Consider the following 25,470-nt stretch of genomic DNA (forward strand, 5'->3'; position numbering starts at 1 on the left):
GTTTTCACACCTCCATGAATTATGCTCAAACGATGCCCAATTGTTGTTAAACAACATAAAAATTTGATATGTTGTCAGTCCCACTGCACAAAGCAGCACAGTCGTTTTCTCAGCCAATTTCTGCTGCAAGCCCAGCACTGGGGAATGGAATAACACAAACAAGGTAATGAGTTTTAAACTAATTATGAGGTGACAACAGTATAATTGAACATAAGATAATGAGTGGAAAACTAACATTCATCAAATGGTTTTCTCGGCCTTAGAAATTGCTTTTCTCAGACTTAAAAATTGTCAGACGTATTGATGTAGAGACCTCTGCCAGCTGCTGAATGGTCAAGAAAACTGTTTCTATGCATAGCAGTGATTAACAGCTGACAAACAGCAATTTTTTACAGTTTTAAATCTCCTTTAAATTTACGAGAGTACAGAACTGTGATTGTTTTTGAGTGTTCAGAGCATTTCCACTTGGTCTCACAATGTCTATATTTTCATAAGATGGAGGCTTTGGAAAATTGTTTCCTCGTTTTTCATGCAGAACTTCCTTCACCTCTTCAGAACCTTACCCTGAGAGGTGCTCTGTGTGCCAGAGTGTTCCTTATGGTCATGCTGTGTCAAGGAGCCCATGACTTAGCCCTGCTCACCTTTCCTCTGCTCATCCTGTGTCTCCCGCTTCCCAACAGGCCAATGCAGCTTTGAGGCCTTGCTGCCTCACCAGGGTCACTCCTCAAAACTGATGTAGAGTTGCCAGATGACTAAAAGAGAGAACTAAGCCCAGTTTGAGGGGTTTTTTTTTCAGCTGCACTTAAAGTCACTCTGAACACCAGCACAAAATTAAGATTTGATAAATCCTCAAGTTTTTTTAATGCAGTTCAAGTGTTAGCATTGTGGCTAGCAGATGGAGGTATAAAAGAGTAAAAGAATATTGCAGGCTTGCTCCAGTGGTGGGGTTTTGGTTTCTTGTGATGTCTGTACTTCCAGAATGCCTCCACCCCACTTGTGGTCTGTGTTTTGAAGTCCTCTACAAAAACTCCTGCTGTGATGCAGCTTTCATTGAAGAGACCTAAACCCTCTAGCCACTAGTACTAATCCATAACTTGAACAAAGTATTAAGTTTCACCCTTATGTTCTAAAGCATTGTGGGTTGCCTGTACCTAATTTCCGGATGCATTGGAAATCTTTGGGCACAATGTGATGGAGCCATCTTTTGTCTAGATGCTAACAGAGTTTATTTTTAACTGTAGCCTGTATACCTTTATCTGTAGATAAATTGTTGACCTGCCATGATCCTTTGTACCTGAAGTGTATGCTCGCAGCTGTTGTATGAGCAGCCTGACAGAAGGAATTGATTTGCTTGATTCCTGATTAAAATGTGATCTGAAGGTACCCGGGTGGGTTTCTGGGGAGCCTGTAGGCAGGTTGGCTATAAGAGAGGCCATGGCACAAATCCACACAGCACACATCCGTATGGGATGGATCTGCCCGTGGAGAAAGCCTTAAGCAAGGGACTAGTGGGAGGTGGACATCTGAGCAGGGTGAACATGCATGGGCCCTGTGGCATGTTGTCCCTGTTGTTGTGACAGCTGCACGCTGGCAGCAGGAGCTGGGGGCACTGCCAGAAGGGGCTGATGGCAGAAGCACCGGCATGGGGGAGCTGTGGCCACTGAGTCATGTGCATGCAGGAGGGCATGAGGTTGTTCATAAATAAATACTGCATTTCTGGATTTTCTTAAATTTTATGTGAATTGCCAGGCACAGATTTGTAGTGTCTTGCCTGGATTGGATTGGATTGGATTGTTCAAAATTGTCCATAAGAAATCATGACTTCCTATGACATAACTGTTTTTTCTAAGTGTTGAAGATAAAACTTTATCAAATACAGATTTTTCTGACTTTGTCAGGAAGTGTGGTAGTAGTTTGGGGAAAGGGTATGCTTTTATAATAGTCATGAAGAATTCAAAGAGATGCCCTGCATACTTCCTCTTTAGACTGTGGCACTCCATAAATAACATCTCATTGAGCTACGTATCTGAAAAGGCCAGCAGAGGAGATCAGACTCGGTTGTTGTGGCTATGAATATGTGTCATGGAGAATTTATCATCCAGAGTCCTTCTCCAGTTTCTACTGTACACTTTTATGATACTGTTAAGCATTGCCATTCTACTGCAGAATTTGATAATGTCAGAGAAAGAAGTAGCAGTTGTTAACAAGAGAGAAGTATTGCTCTTCGACGCGGAGGTGTACTTGAGAAAGAACACGTTAATTTAGTTTTTATTTATGTACAAGTATTTTTACAGCTGCCTTCTACATGCACCGATGTTCCCATGCCTGTTAATAAGAGACCAGTGTTTAAGGTAATGAAGCACAGGAAACATTGCTCCTGTCTTAGCAGTGGAATGATGGGGCAGGCTGGTAGAGGAATGAGTGATACAGGCAGGGACAGAGCTCAGGCACAACTTCCAGACCTTGGTCTGAACCAGTTCCCTTCATGTCACCATGTTTATAACAAAATGAGGCAGAATCTTCAAGAGAATTAGTTGTTCTACAGCAAAGATATTTTGTAATCAGTAGTATTTAAATGTATGTTTCAGTAGGTGTTTTATCTGCTGCAGTGATGGTTGTTTAGCTTTGGCAAGATTGTATTGATTTAAACTTTTCAGTGAATGTGTTCACAGCTATGTCAGTGCATTAGATCAACTGCTTTGTAAACATTTTCCTAAAGCCATTCTGATTTCAGGTACCTATTATCAAGTGTCAATGCAGTTCCTCTTGTTCAGTGGCTCTTATAATCCCAGAAGGTAGCTGGAGCATGTTTATGTTAAGGCACCTGTGAATGCAGGTGTACAAAGAAGACCTGTTATTTACAAAGAGTTGGGTATACTAGTTGCATCAGCCTAATCCCTCTTTTTTTTTTTTATTGCTGTATTGGGTGTGAAACATAAATGTCCTTAAAAATGAAAGCAATACTTGGTAAGATTTGTGTTCAACAAATAAGTATTAAAGATGTTGGGTTTTTTCCTCCTTTTAGATCCCTTTCAGTTCCTTACCAAAAATGAACCTGCCAAGGAACAGACGGCTCAACCAGCTTTAGCTCGGAAACCCACTGTGATCCGAATCCCAGCTAAACCCGGGAAATGTAAGCTCTTCTCCTAAACGTCTGAAGAATGTGTTAGAAAACCATTTCAATTGGCACCTAATATTTAATAATTGATATGCTGTTTACTAGCTAATATTAGCTGCCAAAGGAATCCCGTGGTACAGTTTGACAAGACAGAGGAGCCACCCTAAGGGCTGTGGTGGGAGGGAGAGGTAGGTGAGCGTCATATTCCCCTCTGCCTGCTGCCCAGCTGCCTCACTGGGCTCCCTCCCTTGAGTTTGATGTCTCTCAAACCTGATGGAGCTGATGCATAGCAGAGGTGAAACTATGTATGAGGCAGATCTAAAGGCTGGAAAGGAAGACTTGGAGGAGAGAGACCCTTGCAGCAGAAGCAAGCTTGTTTTTTCTGCTAAACTGTATCCTGGAGCTGTACCTTTTGCCAAATTGACTTCGGTGCTGACCTCAGCTGAGGTTATTTTAGTGCTGCTCCCAAGCTTCCCTGTCAAAGGAACAACATTGGTGCATTAAACTTTCCTTCAAACACAGCTTGGTTGAGATGTTTAGCATAGTTTTCACAGTTTAAATCAACTTCCCTTGATCCTTTTTAGTTTAGGAATCTGTGGCCATTTAAGCAAGAATGTTTAGGTAGCAGTTTGAGGGAATAAAAAAAGGCATGTGAGAACTGGGATGCAAAAACCTGATGTGTTCAATTTTATGTCAAGGTCTTGACTACAGTTTTCTGAGAGTTACTGTATTCCTACAGCCTTCCACCTCTAATCCTTTACAGCTTTACAAATGACACTGACTGTGTCTTCAGAGTGGAAATTTATCAGAAAGCCACAAGGTCTTTGTGTTGGTCTTTGTATGCTGGAGTGCATGCTTACAGAATTCTGTTTGGCCTTATCTTTGATCCTCAAAGCTTAGAGAAAAATGTCACAAGATAGCTCTTAAAACTCATGTTTCAAAATCGTGTTTTGCCACACTTAGTGGGTATATAGTCAACTTGTAGTAACTCTATGTCCAGGTGGCATTTCTCCGAGGAGTTTCACTCATTATTTCCAATCTCCCCCTGTCACCAACCCAGTGTTAAAATACTGCATTTTCTTTTCCCCTGCATATGTCACAAATGCAGTGGAAATGATTAAAAGTGCAGAGAAGACTGAAGATAAAGCTGTGAGAAAAGGTCTTTCTGTTAATACCTGATTATAAATAAAAGGTTTTTTCAGTTGGAAGAATATGTTTATGAGCTACTGTAAAGAAACCATGACATAGTTCTTCTCTATAAAGGAAATTTTAATTACAGTTAAAAGTAAAATGAAACAAAAAAACCAACCAACTACCTGACATTTTTTCTTTTCCTTTTTTTTTTTTCCTGAGGTGGATTCCCTTTTGAACTTGCAGCTAACTGGTCCCTTGCTGCTCTCTAGTGGTAATTGAACTTTCCACAAAGGACTGCCGGTCCTGTACTTAGCTACCAGCAGCAGGAGGTTCTGAAGGACTGCCTGCCTTATGGGAATCAGTGGTTGGAAGATTAATGGGATAGCGAGGAGCAGAAGCAGATTCCAAGAAAGCCGAGTAGCCTTTTGTCAAATAGGAGCTGCTGCAGAAATGTAACCTGTTAAAAGTTAAAAGAGAAGTACAACTGGGCCAAGGTGTAAATGGATATAGTAGGATTTACATTGTAAAGGGGCCACATAATCTCAGAAAGACCAGGGGTCTTTCACCATCTTGTTTATGGAGGGAGATAAATTCTGTCAGGAACCAGCAAAAGCTAAAAAGAAAAACCACAATGAACAAACAAAAAAAAGTAACACAAATTTAAAAACCCAAAAACACACAAAAAAAGCCCCAAAACCAGCCCAGACAGCAGTACCAAAAAGGGGACAGAACTGGATGCTTAAGAATTTAAACTCCAGTGAAGTTTTCAATTGGGACTAGCACTTTTGTTGAGATGCAACAGAAAGGAAGCATTAAACTTCCACTTTAGTTAGTACACTTAGAAATCACTGAAAATAACACCTGCCTTCTAGTTTTTGGGGATTTTTTTGTTGTTGTTGTTCCTCTAGTTCCTTTAATTTTGACCTTAAAAAGACTAAGGGAGAGGAAATTAGGCCATCTGTGTAGCAAGATTTAAAGTGGTAAATAAGTGTCTCATACTTTTTATAAGATGTGATAAGAGAAGATTTCTTTTGGAATTACTGCCAGGTATTGTTTTTACTTTTCATCCATCACAGATGCTTAGAAAAGTGATGAACTTCCTAACTTCTTTCCCCCATGCCTGGTCACTGCAAGCAAAACTGTGACCTTCTCCTAAGAATTGAACTGATCCAGTGTACTGATCCATTTTTAAACATCACAGCAGTGTTTTACATAATAGTAATGCAACAAAGGTGTTTAAAATAAACAACACTTCTCCTTCCTATGTTTAAAATAAAAAACACTTCTCCTGTTGTTTCTTTGTTGAGAGTAGTTTTCATTAAATGAGCAACTGAAAGTTCTGTTTTGGATAGCATCTCTCCTCTTCTTTTTGTTATCAGTCTATAAATGTCCAGGCTGTCTACACATATTTTTATGTAATTCCAAGTTCAGATGGAAGTCAGAGGAGCTTAAGTGTCTGTAGTTCTCTCTGTGAAATGAATTTTCTTGATATACAAACAGGTTGTAAAGTAGATGACAAGGTTCCAATATATAAAGACAAAGTATTTGGTAAATATGCTGGCAAAACCTGTCCAAGTGCTTGCCAGGTTTCAAAGGCAGAGATATTGAAAGCAAATGTCATACATTTACAAGGGTTTTCTAGTCTTTATTGAATGTGGGGACATCATCACTCTTCCTTAGTCAGATCTGTACTGTTTCCTCTTCCATGTCCTAAACTTGCTTAGCTCCCTAAAGACTACCTGGGAACTTCCATCTCTGTTTTCTGTCATCCTGAAGTTTGTAGCAGGCAATAATTTATTTTCTTGCCTTTACCTTTCTGGAGATTCTTCCATCCAAGTCTCCTGATCTTTCAGGGTTACTTGAAATAACCCTCAGCTGTTTTCCAGCCTGAAGGATATTCCAGGAGCTGACAGCTGAAAAAAAAAGTGAGCTAGTTTAGAAATGTGGTGATGGTGTTTCAGGGTATCCAGTAATGAATCTGACATTCCCAGGGGGAGAAAGTCTTCTACTCATCTAATATTTTATCACCAAGTATTGCAGCTGAAACCCTGAAACTCTGAAATGACTTGCTGGTGTCCTGAGAGTAAAAAGTGAAGATCCGTTATGCAGGATGGGAAGTACTCCTAACTCAGCCTCAGAGTTAACCATGTTCCCTTCATGTCCCTTTTCTCCTTGCTGTTCTTTAAGTGGTTATTCCCTTTGGCTGCTCTGGCTTTGAGGAAGGAAATTGCATTCACACAAAAAATGCCCCAAACCGAGGTGGATTCCTTTACCTATTGTTGATCCACATAAGGAAGGTATTAATTAAACTTTAATTTGGATTTTTTTTTTTTGGATTTTACAGCTTTAAATGACACCCCACATAGCCCTCCACCACTTCCTGCTGAAAAGCCTATTGGGAACACATCCAGTACCACAGTGGGAAAACTTAGCAGTGGTGACCTCGTGAAAAAAGGGGTAAGTTAGAACTGTTTTCCTATATTACAGCTTTGTCTGTTTTGGTTAAAAGATCTCTTGTGATCCTCAAGCATTTTTTAAAGTAAGTTATTTGAAGGACCAGAAGATGAAAATGACTACTCAAAAATACAAGGCTTTTTTTCTTTTAATTCTGTTCTCTAATTAATTAGGTAATGTAGACTGCTGTCAGTTTTGGAAAGCACTCTGGTGATGCTTTACTAAACTTTGATCACATCTATCTTAAATTTTCTGTATTCATCATCTGGAATCAGGATATTCTACGACTTAGTTGCAAAAACATTGCAAAGTGGCTCAAAGTCCAGTGGGATTTACATGGTGAAATGTTGTCAAAGTGCCTTAGAAATGTAATTTTTTACCTTTGTGCACACAATACCTCTCAGTGTCTGTGCTAATTTGCAGGCAGAGGAAACTTTTCCATAGAAGAATGAAGCTTGTTTTTTTCACCTCTTTCCTTTTAGTTGTTTCTACTGAGTAGAACCACCTATTTTGGGAAGTGAGGCTCTGCTCCGGAGCATGTACATAGTTATGGTAGGCATCGTAGCTATACAACATTTGACACCAATTTTCGAAAGGGAATTAAAATAAACTAGAAAATGACAGCAAAATTTCGAAATACTGAGTTTTCTGATGGCAAGAATGGCAGAGAATCTTGAGAAAGCCACAGGCAGTAAAAAGGTCAAATCAAATTAAAAGCCCTCAATAGATGGATGCTGCCAACAAATGCCTTTGTAGCTACCTCTGCTATTAAGATAAAGGGTATTAAAAGGTCATGATTGAAAAGGCTGTTCAGAGAGGTCCTACCTTTTCTAGGTAAGGCTGAAAAAGTAATTTATGAAACAAGACAGTAAATGACATTTTATGCAGTGGAACTCCAGAACTTTTACAATGTCATCTAGGTTATTGTGACAGGCATATATGAGCTTCAGAAGATGTTTTTTAAAAAAAGATTGCATTGAATCCACTGGAACATTTAAATCCTATCTTTGGAAAGGTAGGAACTGTGCTTCTAAAATTAGTGTTGTTTGTCAGTGGAAGTGATTAAACAGCAACAGCAAAAATTTTTGACCATAAGTAGCAGTTGACATAGAGTTCTTCCTTTTCACACAGAAGAGGAAAATTTTTGATATGAGGATGACATCCTCATCTGAAAGTGGCAGGTTGTTTTCTTTCTTATAGGGTCATTTAATCAGAACATTAATTTGGGGACTCAATCAAGGGTCAAATTTTGTCACAAAATATATCTAGGTATTTTCTAGGTAGGAAAAATCACAGGAATTGTTTATGAGTTTCAAGCACATTCAAGCACCTAATTAAGTAAACAAGACTGTTCAGACCTATTTAAAACTACCGGTTCAGAAAGGGTTCTTTTGAACACAGATTCAGCACTCTGATTTACCATGCTGTTCCAGAAGCAGCTGTGCTTGTTCAGCAGAGCTGGCAGAACTTTCTGGCACTGCAATGAGAACGAACAGCAGGAGGCAGTAAGGATGGTCACTTGCTAATCCATCACTGTGGTCCAAGCCCTTCAGGCATGGCAAATGTCCTCCTCTCCTGACTGCTGTAGGGTGGTAATCTCCGGCAGGGCGAGCATGGGCAGCTGGGAGGAGTGAAGCCTTAATCTGCCAGAGCAAGATTCACTGGGATTTGTCTGTTAGCTCTCTAGAAAACATATTTAGATGCCTTCTTTAATGGGAGCTAATATTTGCAAGAGATGCTGTCCTGTGTGAGTTGCATTAATGTCGTGTTTTCTGCTTTAACATGTTCAACATGGTCCACGTGTCAAAGTTAAATCAAAGTTGATAATGCGAAATCCTGTGGGCAATGTAATTGTACATTTCTCTGACTCTCCTGAAATTGGCTCTTAACTCCTTACTGCCATATAGAAGGAAAAGAGGGGCTGGGTCATACGTAATGCACACTTTAAGCTGTGTTTCAGGTAGTAAATCGGGTTATTTACCCTCCGTATTTCCCTCCATCTTTAAAATCGCAGAATCACACCGTAATACTTACTACTTTACTCCCAGACCTCCAGAAACTCTTGTTTTTCATGTCCATACGATATAATTTGATATAAGAATAATATAATTTAAACAAAATCTTTTATTTTTCTTAGGCTTAAAGAAATGTCTTTTTTCTTTTGAATGGTTGTAGGAGTTGGATCACTCAGAACAGGGTGGAGTGCCTCAGCTAGAACCTCTACTACCCCCAAGGTGAGTGTGGTTTTTCAGACTCACTTAATAGTGGTGTTTCTGAATTAATTTGCATAGTTAGTCTCAGTGTAGACACTACTGCCTCCAGCCATGGCTCAATAGGCTTGGCTGGGCACTATGCTCACTAATAAATAGGCAGGACCAAGTTGGTAGCTGTTGAATACTTGTTTGTACATTATGGTATGAGCAGAGAGATTATAGGAGAGCAGCTGTTTGACTTTTCAGCTAATGTACAGTGGCTGCTGACAGTCATTCCTTTCTGAATCTTTAACCTTTTCACCTACAGCACTTACACTTGTGGTGGGGTTTGAGTGGTGAAGGAATGGAGGTGGCAGATGTTCCCACCCTGAAAAGGGCAGATGCTGGGTCAGCAGCTTCCCAGAAGCTCTGGCTAGTTTATATACTTCAGACCTAAAATGCAGGTGCAAGATTAATGATAACCTTGGGGGTTTTTTATTCTTGTGAACCAAAAAGAAAGAACATCTGCAAGGGCAAAAGTTGCTGGACCAGCCTTAAATTCATGTCCATCAATGCCAGAGGCACAGTGGAGGGAGATCTGGCATTGACTAGCCAGCCCACTGTGGGTATCTCAGCATTTGCATTCTAAATCTGTGAGTTTTAACACAAGACTTTGCTCTGTTGCATCAGGACAAGAGAATCTTTCTGTTATTGAACTGAGTCTATCAATAAGTATTAATTAACAGAAAAGAATGTGGATGTACCACAAGGAAGCACCTCATTATTGCTCCATATGGGCTTGTTCCTTCCCTACATTCAGTTTAGCATAACATTCCTCAATCTTATGAGGGTGCCTGGGACAGCAGTAAATATTTTGTCCTTTCACTCTTCTGCTCAAATGGATTTTTTAATTTTTTTTTTTTTTGTAAGTAAGTAGTAATAATTGACTGAATTGCTTGTTAGGGTCTTCTTGTTTAGTTGAGTTGCTTTAAAAATGTGTGGGTTGGTCTGTTTACAGATTTAAGGCAGTCTAACTTGGAATTTCCCCTTTTGTCAGTATTAAAAATGCTTAGTTCAAGATGAGGACAAGAAAAGGGAGAGATGGATGTTGAACAGAAGTGGAAAATTTTTTTGAAATTTAAAAATTATTCCATACTCAAATAGTAATAGAGGACTCTTATCAGGAGCATTAGTAGTGCACTAGTATCTTCTCAAGTGGTGGATGACACTCAGAAAATGTATTAGAATGATACTTCAAAGATCCACTAATGCACATTTGTTGGAGTTGATAATTTTTGCAGACCCATGAGGAATGCACATGAGCAAATAATTATGCTGAGTTACATTATATGAAAAAAAGGAGAAACATTTGTAGCAGAAACTTGCAGTAACTGGTTGAAGATATCCCAATAAAAATCAAACTGTACTGTATTTTTGGGATATTACTACTAATATTAATTACTAGTAAACATTACTACTGTCACTTGCTAGTCTCTGGTTTTGGTTTATAAACTGCTGGTCCACTAATGAGAGTGTGGTACCTCCAGCATAGCCAGAGAACTTGAGTATTTTCACCAGTGTTTTCTTTCTGCAGTAGACATCTGTTGCACAAAAATGGTAAATTCTGCTATTGATGGCAATGTGCAAAGTGGTGTGATGTGTCATGAGCTGCATCATAGTCACTTCAGGTAAGTGACATCCCAAGGAATGAGCTAGGCTGATTCCTGAAGACCAACTTTCACAAAAGCTCTCCAATAGCAGAACTTCATCTTGAAGCAGCTTCAAAGAAAGCTCTTTCTAGAGGTAGATTGCTGAAACAAATCCTGCTTATTTAGTGGGCTCCCCAGAAAGCTGGCAGGCTGTTGGTGAGCAGACTAGGAAATACGTAGTCAAAGGATCTGTCTAAGCAAGTGATCATCTGGTCCCAGTATCTGAAGAGTTCACGTATTCCTGGAAAGGTTCAGATGCTACACACTGTACAGCCCAGGTCATCACAAATCTTGTTTCCTCACAGCACACTCTATAGCTAGGATGAGGTGGCATGCTTATTAATATACATATTTCTCTGATGGTTTGCACAATTTTTAGGCCTGTGGATGGAAAAATTGTACCTGCTCGACCTCCCCCACCTAAAAGTGTTCCTGGAAGGCCACCTCCACCAAAACTCTCTGCAGCCAAGACCTCCTCCCAGAAGGATGTTCTTTCGCGATCTAGTTCTGACATCGCTTCTGATAAAAAAACCAATAAGTTCAGGTTGGGACCCAAGAGAGCAAAAAGTGCAGTCTTTAAAAATCCAGATCCAGCATTACCTCCTAGACCTAAACCGGGTCATCCTCTCTACAATAAATACATGGTAAGAGTTGAGATATTCTATCTGAGCACATTGTTTTTATAAAGCAGTGCTGGTTAAAATAGTAGAGAAAAAGGTAGTTAAACCTACTGAAGTAGGTTAGGATTACGTGGTTTCAAAGTGTATCTATGAGCATAATCTTCCTTAGAAAATGCTAGTAGCTAAATAGTAGTAAGTCCTGTAAGGCAATACTGGAGAAAGCAATAAATACATGTAAAGTATAGATCTATGTGGAGTATTTTTGTGTATATATGTAATTATATAGATATATATACACACATGTATCTATATATCTGTATCTTTAATGCATTGCTCTTGGGGTTTGGGAGTTCTTTTTCCAGTTACCAGTTCTGAATTCTCTTTCAGTAAAATGATGCTGAATAATTGCATTTATATATTGTTTACCCATACATATCAAAATGCTTAGGAAAATTGGGGGAACACTGGAACTTACAAAGTAGTTGGCCTTACTTAATCAAGCTTGCAAAGAGTGAGGAATGTAACATTGCTAATCTTACATTTTCATCCTATTGATGCCATCCCTTTTCATTACAAAAATGTTTTTGTCACTGTATATGTTCTTAGGGAATTTTAGATACTAATGGATCAGCATTACAGATAAAAACAAGGAAGTCTTTCCCCAGAAACTTGAAACTGGTCAGTGATAGAGCTGGTGACTGCTTGAACCAGGGCTGTTGTCAAAAAAAGCAGCCACAAAGCCATAGCATGAACAGCATCAACATTCCATCAGCATGAAGTGGAAACTTTCTGTTCCCTTCTTTTTGATCTTTCACTTTTGCATTTAGAGTTTTGTATATGAGATTTTTTTTGTGTGTGGTAATTTTTTTCTGTAGTAATCAGTAATTGCCCCAAAGTCTTACTGGCAATGAAAATTTCCTCCCAGGTTGGTTTTTTTAGTGTCCTCCATGGCAAATGAATATATTTCTGCATCAGAGTGTCTTTCTGAATTTCTTGTAGTATATGGTGTGATACCAGTTAGGTGTCTAAGACACTATTAAAAGGGGGTGACACCACCTGAGTTTCTCAAAGTGGCAGTTCATATCACCAGCAGTCTGTTCTGAATGCCTTCCAAAGGAACTTGTCCCCTTCCACTGGACTCTTAAATTACTTACTTGTAGCAGGTGGTTTGAAAAATTTCATCATCTGACCATTTTCACTTGCGGTGAAACTTTGAGGTGCTTAGAAATGAAAAAAACTTTTCCACTTGCCTCTGTTTCTGTTCAAGCTACCTGTGCCTCATGGAGTTGCCAAGGAAGATTGTCTTCCCAGGAGCACTGGAGAACTGTCCTGTAAGGTAAGGTGCTTTTTTCTGCTGGCTTAAATATTCAGTGAGCAAGACTCCTGTTGCAGTAAAGTGTCAAGTGTTTTAGTCTTCAAAGGTTACACTGAGAAATGTAGTAGTGATTTATTAAATCCTTGTGTTTCTGTAATCAAAACAAAACAACTGCCAAAACAAAACCCAATAATGGTGATTTGCCTCATAGCACAGGGACATTCTGCTTATAGAACAGAGCAAGAGTAATTACTTGGAGTGCCAGAAGGGAGAGGAAACTGGTTAAGTTCCTCCATCTCACAGGGAAATAATCACTCCCTTGGCTGAGTATCTGAGAATTGAGCAAAAGATAAGCGAGTACTTTATGAAGTGCTGTACATGATACATCAGTGAATTGGCTTTGACATACGGACTTGAAAGTATTTTCCTCTCTCTGCTTCTACAGATCCTGACTTGGTTTTAGGGCATGACTCTATTAATATTAAATAGCTAGTGGAAATTATAGCAGTGAGCAGCCTTTTTGACTATTTATCAGAAACCTACATAGCTGAAGTAGATTTCTGTGCAGTATGTTGTTTGTTGTAATTCATGTTACTCTGGCCTTAGCTGGGCTTTTTTGGTTGTGGGTTTTTTTGTGCACAATTAATTACTTTGAATGTAATTCATTCACCATGATTGTCATCAGTACAGCCTAAAAATTCCTAGTGGGTGGAGTAGAGAAGCTCAGCATTTTTAATATAATTTCCCTTTATGGAGATGCCACAACAAAAGTGTCAGCTCCCCTCAGTGTTACCTTTGTGTAAGCAAAGGCATAGTGGCTTCCTTGCTCCTCTTGGAATGTTTGTTAGTTGGCAGATGTGCTGTCCCTGAGTGTGCTGGGGAGAGTTAGGTTGGGTGTTCCCTCAAGCAAGAAAGAGTGGCTGGTGGCACACAGGACCAAGCACCAGTGCAAAATTTGTCCACAGCCCTTGCAATGAGTGTTGTTATCAGTGCTACAGATTTCTGGCGCACTGAGATAGCTGAGGCTTTTTCTATACTTGGAAAAGTTGCATGCTTTCCCTTCCTTTCACTGGCTCAAAAGTAGATTTTGGTGAAATGTATTCTTGTTTACACTGGCAAAAGGCAAACAGAATTCACACCCATAGTTGTGTGACCAGTAACCATTTCCTTCTGCAATACCAGAACAACTCTGTGCCCAAAGTCAGAAAATTAATTAAGGAGTACGTAACAGAGAATCTGTGTTAGTATCTTCCATGATGTATAAACTATTTGGATTTATTTGTCATTGTCAGGATTCAAACCACCCTCCAAAAGTTTCTGACACAAGTGCACCTCATGCTGTAGTCCTGCATGATTTTCCTGCAGGTAAGTAAACGTGAATATTCTGGACACTTGTTTTACTCCAAGACATTCAAATGAAAATTTTCTTAGAAATTAGAGCTTAAAAATGGTATGGAAGCTCTGTCTGCAAGGTCTGCACATAGAGGTGTTCAAATCAATGGGTTTAGCTGTAGATGGGCGAGTCTTTCAGTTAAAGCTGGTTGATTTATAAAGTAAAAATAAGACTTTTTAAAAACTGATTCTGGTTTTGTCTGTGGTATTTGTATTAAGAAGGTTTGCTTAGAGAAAATCAGTGAGTGTGACAAGTACAGTTAACTGAAATGATGTTATCTTACAGAGCATGCTGAGGACTTGGACCTTCATTCTGGAGACACTGTTTGTCTTCTGGAGAAAATTGATACCGAGTGGTACAGAGGAAAATGTGGGAATCGCACAGGGATATTTCCTGCCAACTTTGTTAAAGTAGTTGTATGTAGGCTTTGTATACCTTGCTACATAAGATCCTATTGTATTTGTTTTCTGGTTCTGTTTTACTAAGGCTCCTGTGTATTTAACTCCATTCTGTATTTAGATAATCTCTTATCCCACTGGCAGCACAGAAGACATATCAACTTGTTTGTGTGGTATTAGAAAGATGTTTGGTTTGGCACAACCAGCTTGTGTTATGGGGAATAATTTGCTGTTAATTTAAAGCCAAGTGAGAAAATCATTGCCCTTACCAGATTCTCTTTGGAAACATGGGTAGTTTCTCAGGGTCTACAGAGCAGATTATTTTTTGACAGCTGCATGTAAGAATCAAGACTCAGTAAAAGATGGTTGATTTTTGTGCCTCCCCCCAGCTCCCCACCTTCTGTCATGTTCTTGTCCCTTGAGCTTTGATGGAATCACCACTTTTTCAGCCGTGTAGTGAACTAGGTCAGGGTAGCAATTTGGCCCAAAAAAACATGTTGGGTTTTTTTCTTCCCAGAATATTGTTTTTCCAACAGGATCAATTTGCCTAAATGGCTTTCTAAGTGGCTGCACAAATGGTTGTGCTGGCACAGTGCAAGGAGATTGTGTTGTTGCAAATGAGCAGCTTAAAGCAATCCTGTTACTGAATGTGACACTTGACAGTAAGCGGAAGGCAAGAGACAGGTGCTCTTTTGGTGCCCAAGGATAATGAATTTAAAGGGATACAATGTGGTTCCCTGTGGTCAAATGCTGGGTCAAACCTATTGCAAGCCTGAGTCTGAGACTGAAGTCCATTTTGTGACAGTGGGAAGGGCTTTGGGCTGTCCACACCAGCCATATGGACATGGAGGAATGCCAGAGTGACACCAAGAAGCGGGGAAGGTACCTGGCTTGGCATTAAAGACAGGAAGTGCCTGTGTGAACACTTCCTGGGCCGGGACAGCTGGCACAGTGAGCACTGCTGCTGCATGGGCAATACCAAGGATTTGGTAGACATCAGAGAGGGTGGGGTGTCTGTTTAGTTTGTAATGGTGGTATGAGAGAAAAAATTTAAGAGCTGAGAAGTGCTGAAGAATAAAAACTAAACTCGTAGTTAGTAGTAATGGAACCATGCTTGATTCACTTTCACAAGAAAGATTTGTTAGCTAAATTGATTGGCTGTTTCTGTACAGACCAACAATTCCATTTAAAAGCTCTTGCTTCTACTGATAGCTAATGAAGAAAAGATTTTATGTTAAAGCGGTGGAGTGAGTGTTTGGGGTCAAATTCAGCATTGATACAGACAGATACAACTTCATAAAAGCTAGGGAAGATGCATTTCTGTTTTAGTTGTAAAAGATGGTTACCCTTTTAGGGCAAAAATCTTTTGTTTCAGAAATATATTTTTTTAAGAAAAGGAAAAAGAGGCTAATTTACTTGAGTGAATTCTCCTGTTAATTCATGTCAGGTTTCATATTGATACAAGGTCTCTATACAGTACACTATAATGTGTTTTACAGTATTGAGCTGGGTAGTAGCTTAGATCTGGACACCTAACAAGGATACATAGTTATGACTTCCCATAGAACCTTCAGAGCATCACAGATACCAGCTCCTTCAGCAAGTGCAATGCAAAGATTATTTGTCCTAAAAGGCATTGTGATTTCCTCCAGTGCTTCACATAAGCTAATGGAACATTCTTGTTCTTTTTATGGGAACTGGCTGATGTAATAGTGAGCTGTAACCCAAAGCTCCTCACCAGGGCCTCTAGGCTTGTAGTCTTGTACATCTCACAGATCATCCTTCATGTCACACCAAAAATCCAGTTGAAATCCTCCTATGGTAAAGGACTTGAATGTTGTCTGTTTGATATATCTGTATATTGATTTTCTAAGTTGTATTTCTCCAATTCAAGTGAGAGTTGTGAGATGTGTTTTTGTTTGGAGAGCAGCTGGCTACCTACCAAAGCACAAAAGGGATAAGTGTAAACAGTAGTTTTGTCTATTGTGGTATACTGTGCTAGTAAATAATTGAGAGCAATTACCAGTTGGGAATTGGGATCTAAGTGCAACAACATGTAGTAGCATCTAGTCACGTATTCTGTCGATCAGTCATGCCACAAGTAGAAACAATAAACCAGCTTCATAAAACAAAACATTAAATATTGCTCCTTGTTTGCATAAGATTAAAAAATGAGAAAACAGGCATAAATTTACATTAATGTGGTCATATATCGGAGCATGCCAACAATTACAGAGTGACACATCTGAAAAACTGGTAATTCTAACCAGTTTCAAGTTTATTGTGGTTAGTTGCCATGAGATTGAAATGGAAGATTTAACTTATTTTATTGTCTTATTAGATTGATGTTCCAGAAGAAGCCACCAGGAAAAAAATACCCTCTTCATCACGATGTATTAAGTGAGTCAGTTAAATCTTTTTTTTTTCTCATGCTGATTTACAAGGAATTTAAAAGAAAGATTAACTTTGAAGCAGGGGCTCTCTGCACTGAGGTTGATAGGGTTAACAATTTATTCACCAAAATATATTGTAAAGATTAAAATATATGTTTTAAAAACCTGAATGCTTATTATGTTTTATTAAGACTCATATTTAGGTAAAAAAAGCCTACTTTTATGAAAACTGGTTCCAGAAACCATGAACCAATCTGATTAACTTCAGCAGCATTGTACACTCCTCTCTTTGCTCCTGACCTTGCTGCTTTCTTCCAGTGTCCTCACAAGATGGAACATGGTAGGGCTCCTACTCATTTGAAAGAACAAGATACAATGGGACAGAATATAGAGGTACTTTAAGGAAAGAAATCTGTCTGCCCTGAAAGTGTGCAGCTGTATGGGTAAATCTAAAGTTCCCCAGTTTGAATTATGAAATCAATTGCCACCACTTTCATTTTCAAACAACTTGTACTAATATTTGTGGGCAAGAAATTATTTTTCATGCTATTTATTTCACAGTGGTGCTTATTGGATTTTGTTATCATTTATTCCAGGAATTAAAGTAAATTCAGGCAGAGGCAGGAGCAACTAGTGTCAGTTGTTCATTCAGTTGTTCTTTAGATGAATCTTGGTTTGTTAGGAACAAAACTTTATTTTAAAAAGCTGCTTCTGCAGCTAAGAAAGAAACAGAAAGTTCTAGCTCTGTCCTGAAAGACGCATCTTTGCAAAGATACTGAGTGGGGGACAGGGGTGGGAATCAAACTTCTTACTTTGGTTGTGTGCTATGCATATATAAAAAGAATTAAATCCTATTACTGCTTTTTTCTAGCATGGAATTTCTGAGAAACAAAAAAATTTCTTAATTTCTTAAATTAAATGTATTAGGTTCCTAAATAATGAAATCTATTTTAAGTTGGGGGAAAAATAATTAGGTTTTTTTCAGTACTGTACCAAAGTATATAAAATCTTATCAGATGCATTGATGTTTCTTTCTTTGATAGATAAACTATTTCCTCTATATATAATCTTATAGGGATGGATTTTACAGAATAAAGTATGCTAAAGCAGATAAAAACTAGCTTCTTCCTATGAAACCTCCATGTATTTGGGACAAACATACAATATCCACCCCCACCCATGTTTGATTGAATCTAAGTGGGATGCTAGCTCGAAAAACAATCAAACTGTTAACAAAAGTGTATCAGGACACTTGCTTGGATAAAGGTAAAGATGTTAAATTGGACAGGCAAGCCAGAAACAAGGGGCTTTATTGTTGCTTGGAAGGGAAATAGAGTTTTTTGCAAAATATTCTAACAGCCAGGAATTGGGATGCAGGAACTGCATCTGGCTCCTCCAGGCTCTGTACTCATTCTCCTCAGAAAGCAGAGAGGAGAACCAGGGCTGGCCCCCAGTTTTCCACCTGTTCTATCTTCAGTGCATCCTTTTATCATTTTAATTAATATATCAATCCATATATTACACACAATGCTGTCTTATTATTAAGTGGACAGTAATAAAGAAGCAAAGTAATTTTCTCTTTTGTTTGTGCAGAGGTCCAAGATGTGTAGCACGATTTGAATACATTGGAGATCAGAAAGATGAGCTCAGTTTTTCAGAAGGTGAAACTATTATCCTGAAAAAATATGTAAATGAAGAGTGGGCCAAAGGAGAGCTCAGAGGCACATCTGGAATTTTCCCCTTGAACTTTGTGGAAGTAATTGAAGATCTGCCTGGAACAGGTATGAATATGTTTGCAAAAATCTTCAAGAGCATAGTTATGTACTTAACATAAATCGGCAGCATATAGGAGAAAATTCCAAAAGGACAATGAATGCAGAAAGGAGGTAAAAAGAGAGGGAAGACCAATCAAAAAAAAAAAAATTAACAGTAGGACTTCTTAAAAGATATTCTTAATAATGACTTCAAATATCTAAAATCTCTGTCATTAGTAACATTCTGAATAGGACACTGCTCCTATTCTAAGTTGTGCTTTACTTATGTAGGTACAGAAACAGCACTGAAGAATAAGGTGGAGATTTCGTCTTCCCTTCCTCAGGTAATAAAACTTTTTAGGTGATGGCCAGAATTTCTGTATAGATTTATTTGAGACTATTATAATGTGAGAGTAACTGCAGAACAAGACACAGCTCCCACAGCACACAATGCTGCATGGTCACAGCCTCAATTCTGACACTTGGCCTAAGCTGATTGAATTCAGAGCTTCTGACAAATTAACATTAGTAAATTGTTATCCTTTGTGCTGAAGGAAATTCTTGTTAGCTCTATTTTAAGTACTGCTGCAGTGATCTAATTTTGAATTTATTAATCCTTTCCCCTGCCACCAGAGATAAAAAGGAATGTGGCCGAGCCTAGATGAAATTCTGTGGTGGTAATTGCTGAAATGCCATTCTAGTCTACATCTGCAGCAGCACTATTGTATGGGAGAGTGTCAGGACACCCATGTGCTGTACAGCTGCTTTCAGCAGCACCCATCAGTTTGTGGGCTCCATTCACACTTCTAAAATTAATGCATCTTCTGTTCACTTGAATAGAACAACAGGCGCTCAGTAGAGTGGTGTGAAGCGCTTCATGATTTTACAGCAGAAACCAAAGATGATCTATCCTTCAAAAAGGGAGACTACATCCACATACTGGAACAAGTAGATTTGGAGTGGTATAGAGGAAGACTGAATGGAAAGGAAGGGATTTTCCCAGCAGTTTTTGTTCAGACCTGCTCAGGTACAGTGCTCCTACCAGATGGCAATTCTTTATTCCTTGTGTTGTGCCAGTCATGACAGAGTTGTGGGAGAACACAACTATTCCACTTCTGGAGAAAAGGAGACTCAGAGGTGACCTTACCACTCTCTACAACTACCTGAAAGGTGGCTATAGTCAGATGGGGGTTGGTCTCTTTCTCCAGGCAGCAACTGACAGAACAAGAGGACACAGCCTCAAGCTGCGCCAAGGGAAATTTAGATTGGATGTTAGGAAGAGGTTTTTTACTGAAAGAGTGATAAAGTTCTGGAACTGTCTGCCCGGGGAGGTGGTGGAGTCACTGCCCCTGGATGTGTTTAAAAAAAGATTGGATGTGGCACCCAGTGCCATGGTTTAGTTGAGGTGGCATTAGGGCATGGGTTGGACTCGGTGATCTTGAAGGTCTCTTCCAGCCCGGTGATTCTGTGATCAACAAGTCACACACCACCACAGTCTTTAATATTCTAAACCTAAACTTAAGTTTTGAACCGACTTCTCTAATAATGGCAATATAATGTTCTAGTCAGTAAGTAATCTCTGAGGTGACACAGATTCTGGGATGTTTTCAAGGGTGGTTTGGGCACAGGTGAAACAGGGCAATTGAGCCACCTTTAGGAATAATTCAGGGGTACTGATGCTGCTTCATCTTCGAGCAGAAAGAGGAAAAGTCAGCTTTTATTATGTATCACCATTGGGAAGTTCAAGTTAATGAGGTTTAAATTTAGTGCTCTTACAAGCAGATCTGTGAGACTGTGTTTAATACAATAAAATGAACTGGTGGCAGTGGAGTTTTTTATTCCAGCAGGACAGTGAATTTGTTAGAGCAGTAGCAATAACGTTTGGACAACTTGTAGCGCAATAGTGGGGAGAAAACATGACAATGACAGGAAACTTCTCCAGAAACAGAAATTTATTTCACTCCAATGCAAGTAATTTCTCTTGTCCATGTTCTGTAGCCAGGGTAGAGCAGTCACAGCCTGGAGGAGGGAAGAAAGGAAAAGCCAAAGCTCTTTATGATTTTCATGGAGAAAATGAAGATGAGCTTTCTTTCAAAGTAAGTACACCTCTCTTAGACCAATTTCCAAGAGGCCTTGTGTTCCTAATGAGTGCTAAAAAATAAGATTCATCCACTGTGAAAACAGGCTTTAGACAAGAAGAATGAAGCACATAGAATATGCATAGATATTAACATATTTGATAAGTGGTCTCTCTAAAAAACATTTTTGCCCTTACCACTCCTGTTTCCTATCAGCAAAAATTGTCATTAAGGACACTGAGAAGAGGTCAGGAGTTGCAGAATTCTTGACTTCTCTGATCCCGTAAACATGGCAAGATAAGCAAACCTCATTTTGCAGTACATTCAGTTGTTGATTGGCTGATATGGTGAAGGGAGCCTCTTTTTGTACTAGAAGGACAGCACTGAGCAGGAGGTAGTAGTGAGAGAGCCAGTGCTACAGCAGCCAGGCCTCTAAGGGAAACCTGGTACAGCAACATCTTGAACTGGCAACACAATACAGAGTTGCCATGGGAACAAGGGGAAAATTAAATACGTGCTGGATGCCCAGATCATCTTAAGCATGAACAAGAAACAGAGTGCCCTTGATACTCAAAGTCATGATTTAGGTAACCATGTTCTCAAAAGCAAATTTCTGAGAAACAGTAGACTTTCACAGGAGGTGAAACACACAGTGTTTCTCTTCTAAAACTAGCAAAATAGTTTCAGCATTAGCAGTTTGCAATGCTGAAAGGACAGACGATTCTTTAAAGCAGAAAAGGGGAATAGAGGTACTGGAAGAAAGGCCAGTACTTCAGATGAAGGGTGTGGCATGGGACTGTGAAAAAAAAAAACAGGACCAAACACAGGAGCTGCAGTTTAAACAGCCACACTGAGCTCTTACATTGCTTTTCCTTTTTCTGGGAAACTTTCCAGGTGTTAGAAAATACTGGGACTAAATTTTAAAAAAAGAAAAATAATTCTTACCAGTGTTTTAAGAAAACAAACCCTCAAAACACTCACAAATAAGCAGTAAAGCAGGGGGCCCATGAGCCAGCTCTTAACATACCTGGAGAGCCAAAGCAATGTGAGAAGTTATCCAGCAGTGCTCTTTTGTCCCTCCAAAGGTAGTGATTTTTCAACATAGACAAGTATTTGGCCTAGAAGAGGCTTCAGCTGGTTTTGGCAAACAATCTCCAAGAGGTGTAACCAACAGAAGAGACTGGCCACGTCTTACTTCTTTTCTCTTTGATTGATAATAATTGCTTCTAAATAAGATGAGCTCTGCATGCATTAACATTGCTCAGTAACATTTTACAGTAAGCTGTACTGACTCACAGTACTCCTTCTCTTACAGGCAGGTGACATGATAACAGAGCTGGAATCTGTAGACAAGGACTGGATGAGTGGAGAGATACTAGGAAAGTCTGGGATATTTCCCAAGAACTTTGTTCAGATTTTAAAAACACCATGAAGTGTTGCCTTTGTACTACTCCCTGTGTGTGGGAGAGAATGTTTTCTACCCTAAAGGCACAGCAAAGACATCAACATGTGTTGATTATCAATGTTTTGCACTACTTTTTCTAGACAGTCATAGTAGTATCTTGAAGTCAAATAAGAAAATTTGAGTCTTTGGTGACAGTGTATGTAGTCATGTTTCATGAATGCTCAGAGAGCAAAACAAGCAGGCTTTTTAGCCATTTCCAACTAGGGAAATACTGTGGTGCGACACCATTTTAACTTATATAGCATTCTAGTATGTTTACTCTCTGGTATTACGTTTATCATGCACAAAGTCTGCATAACATAAGCTGCTTTGGCCTTCTTTGAAAACTTCTTAAGATCCAAACTTTAAAAATTGTTTTAATATATAACTACAGCACTCAGTATGTAGATGAAGTTTGATATTCAGGTTTCATTACTGCTTGAGTTCCACATTAGCAGTAGAATCCACTTGTTTTATGACTTAGAGGGTAAGAAAAATAACTGGTATTTCATAGTAGAAAGGTATCAAATCTAATACTGGTAAGAGGGAAAATGGAGAAATAAATCCTTGTGTAGTATCCTTCTATTCTTAGCCCAAGCTGCTCATACAGCAAGATCACAGAAGTAAAATGTTGCCTTTTAATGAATTCTGTTTAAATTCATCTGAATCGTATCTTAGACCTTCCTCGCTTTCCCCAAATACTTTGCAAATACAGGTTTAGATTTTTCCTACTGCCCACTGTTCTCCGAGCACCATCATACCCTTCTTTCCCAGCTGAAGTTAGCGACAGACAGTGTTTACTGAGCTTTCTCAGATCCCAGCCATGCAGTAGCTGTACTATTCCAACTATTTGCCCCTCCACTCCCCTCATGGAAGTGGAAAGCCAGTGTTCACTCAGTCTGCGTTTTATTTGTCACTCAAGCACTGGAACATACTTCAGTAACACTATTCCTATCCTTAACATGAAGGATATTATACAGCCTCGGGTTTAGCTTTCAGCAGAAGTGGGATTAGTTTCCAGTTTGTTGCCACATACCAAATATACTGAGCACCCTCATAAATGGTCTGTCAAGGCCTTAAGGAAAACATGCTGGCAAGAGGTTCCTCCAAGCAGCTCTAACCAAGGCCCTTGGTAAAAAGCAGCAGGGTAGCTTGACTGACAAACTAAGATGGACATGATCGAGGTAGTTTCACATTACAGGAACTTCTAGTAGTCAATTCTTTTTTGTAACACTTGGCTTCTGACAAAACAGTTAACTAGCATCCTGAGTAACTGCTAATTCCACCAGACTGGAATAGAAAAAATTATGCTGCAGTTTGTTCTTTCACTGCTGCCAGTATTCCACCCCTTCTGCCCTGTATCACCAAAAGGAACCAGTAGGCTGAGGAGTCACTACTCCAGAGAGCTGCAGGTCATTGGATATCAAGATACCCTCAACAAGACTTTCCTTCATGGGTGTGGCAGTTCAGGTTGCAGAAGGGCCAACAGTTGGAGGTGGATGGAGACTGGAAACCAGAGCCATCGTGACGGACCTTGAGATAGTTTTGACTTAGTCATGTCCCTGCCAACTTGACTGGTGTGAGCTCTGAGCACCACAGCAACAAGTACCTGCTGCCACGAGGGATTGGGGTGCACCTGAACTGGGGCCTAAGAAGGCTGGGGAGGGTGGCCCTGCCCTCCCCCTGCACTGTGCCCTGGTGACCATCACAGCAGGCAGAAACAGGCATAGCCAGAACTGCAGGCCTCTCCCCAGCAAGGAATGGGCATCCAGTCCCAGTGGCAGACTGGAGCTCACCTGTAGCAAGTGTGAGGAACCTGCAGTGCAGACATGAGGGCCTTGGCACCACTCACTCAGCAGTCACTGCTAGGCTGGAGAACTGGCACAGACAGACACAGCCCCCCCGGCTTTGTGGTCTGTTGTGTATTTAAGCTACACCAGTACCATTCACACAACTGGGGATGAAGACTACACAGTGTTAATGAGTTGAGAACTGGACTTCTACTTCCATTAAGGGATTAACATGATAACAATTCTGAATTATGTGCCGTTCTAGAAGGATGGAAATGGAACAGTGTGTACAGCTGTTACTTGGTTTTAGCATCCCAAGCAAGCCTGTCCGGAACTCCCGTGGAATCACATGAAGTCCACAGCCAAGGACAATCCTTCCCACTCTCCAAGTTTTCCTGTTAAGAGATTCTAAAGCTTCTTGTTTATTCCAAAAAACCAGTGATCTCCAAGAGAAATCCAAGGAATAGCCAGGTCCTTCAAAGACATACCGCACACGTTGTAGGGGTAGATGAGGCTGAAGTGTATGATGTTTACTTCCTGTTCGTCTGGCAGTTTTCTAAGGTTTTGATACAAGTCTCAGAAGTAGAACTGATCTTTTTATAATTTTTTTTCAATTTCCTCTTCCCCATTTTTATAACTGTGTATTGACCAGTTGTTTTTGTAACTTCACTGAATGTTTGAAGTCAGTGCCTGTCCATAGACAAGACCACTCTGCTGTAGGTAATCTCCTCCTCCCTGTGCGGCAGGGCAGGAGTAGCAGCAAGGCCTTTTACTCAGAGCACCGAGTGCCATCTAAGGGCTGCTCACAGGGCTGCAGGCAGCTGCAACGGCGTCTGTAAAAACGCTGAAGCAAGGGAGAACGGCTCGGCTTTTACAGGACAGGATTTTCCTAAGATAAGGCCCTACACCACCATGAGACCGCATACAGATCACAGCATGAAATTCCTAAGACGTACAAAAAGCCGAGAATGAGGTGGAGTGCAAATCTTAACTGCAATGTAGTAGCAAATTTCAGCTGTAACCTTGAAATCCAGCTAGATCTCCATGCATTAGAATAAAAGCCTCACTTACCAAAATATTTTGTTTAACCCATCCTCTGGAAGTATCTTCAGGAAGATGTCTTTGTTCTGTGTATAATTAACAGTGTCCTAAATAAACCTTTGTTAAGTCCAGTAAGTTTGTTATGGTACCTCTGTAAATTAAGAATGTATTTAACCAATAAAATTTTTATAATTAAGTCATGAGGGCATTTTAATTGTCTTGTGCTGTGGAAAGCTGAGCTTTCCACTTGACAGTCTTATGGATCTCATTCTGCTTATATATTTAAGCCAGCTGCAAAGTAACACCCCACCCCCAGACAAATACAAATAATAACCAAATAAATAGTGCACCCTTTTACAAGTAGTCCAAACCCCTCAGAGAATCCGGATGACTTTAACGTGGTTTATTCAAGCCTTTGGATGTGGGTATGCTTCACACTCACCACCTACAGAATGTATGGCCTTGGCTACCTGCAGCAACAAGCTGTCACGGCAGGGTATCACACACACTGTGGTTCTCACTGTAACAACATTTTGGCAAGACATGGGCTGATCCTGCACTAACTTAGGTGTGCTCTGCTGACTGCTGCTTTCACACACCATCATTTTTCAGCTGGTATTTGTTGAGAGAATACAGA

General features: G+C 39.8%; 1 protein-coding gene across 3 annotated transcripts in view; it reads left to right on the forward strand.

The window, feature by feature from the left end:
• The window catches only part of SH3D19 (SH3 domain containing 19), an 85,025-nt gene extending 59,996 nt beyond the window's left edge, over positions 1-25,029 (forward strand). For all 3 annotated transcript variants that reach the window (XM_082281401.1, XM_082281402.1, XM_082281403.1), the window contains 13 exons: positions 3,026-3,133; positions 6,597-6,709; positions 8,882-8,940; positions 10,987-11,251; positions 12,495-12,563; positions 13,835-13,907; positions 14,221-14,351; positions 16,675-16,733; positions 18,320-18,507; positions 18,772-18,824; positions 19,321-19,507; positions 20,479-20,576; positions 21,874-25,029. In XM_082281401.1, coding sequence (XP_082137527.1) covers positions 3,026-3,133; positions 6,597-6,709; positions 8,882-8,940; positions 10,987-11,251; positions 12,495-12,563; positions 13,835-13,907; positions 14,221-14,351; positions 16,675-16,733; positions 18,320-18,507; positions 18,772-18,824; positions 19,321-19,507; positions 20,479-20,576; positions 21,874-21,990 — 1,520 coding nt within the window. In that variant the 3' untranslated portion in view covers positions 21,991-25,029. The remainder of the gene's footprint in view (positions 1-3,025; positions 3,134-6,596; positions 6,710-8,881; positions 8,941-10,986; positions 11,252-12,494; positions 12,564-13,834; positions 13,908-14,220; positions 14,352-16,674; positions 16,734-18,319; positions 18,508-18,771; positions 18,825-19,320; positions 19,508-20,478; positions 20,577-21,873) is intronic.
• Positions 25,030-25,470: the final 441 nt, after the last annotated feature.

Source organism: Coloeus monedula (assembly GCF_965178545.1).
Source record: "Coloeus monedula genome assembly, chromosome: 5".
In the NCBI taxonomy this organism is placed as follows: domain Eukaryota; kingdom Metazoa; phylum Chordata; class Aves; order Passeriformes; family Corvidae; genus Coloeus; species Coloeus monedula.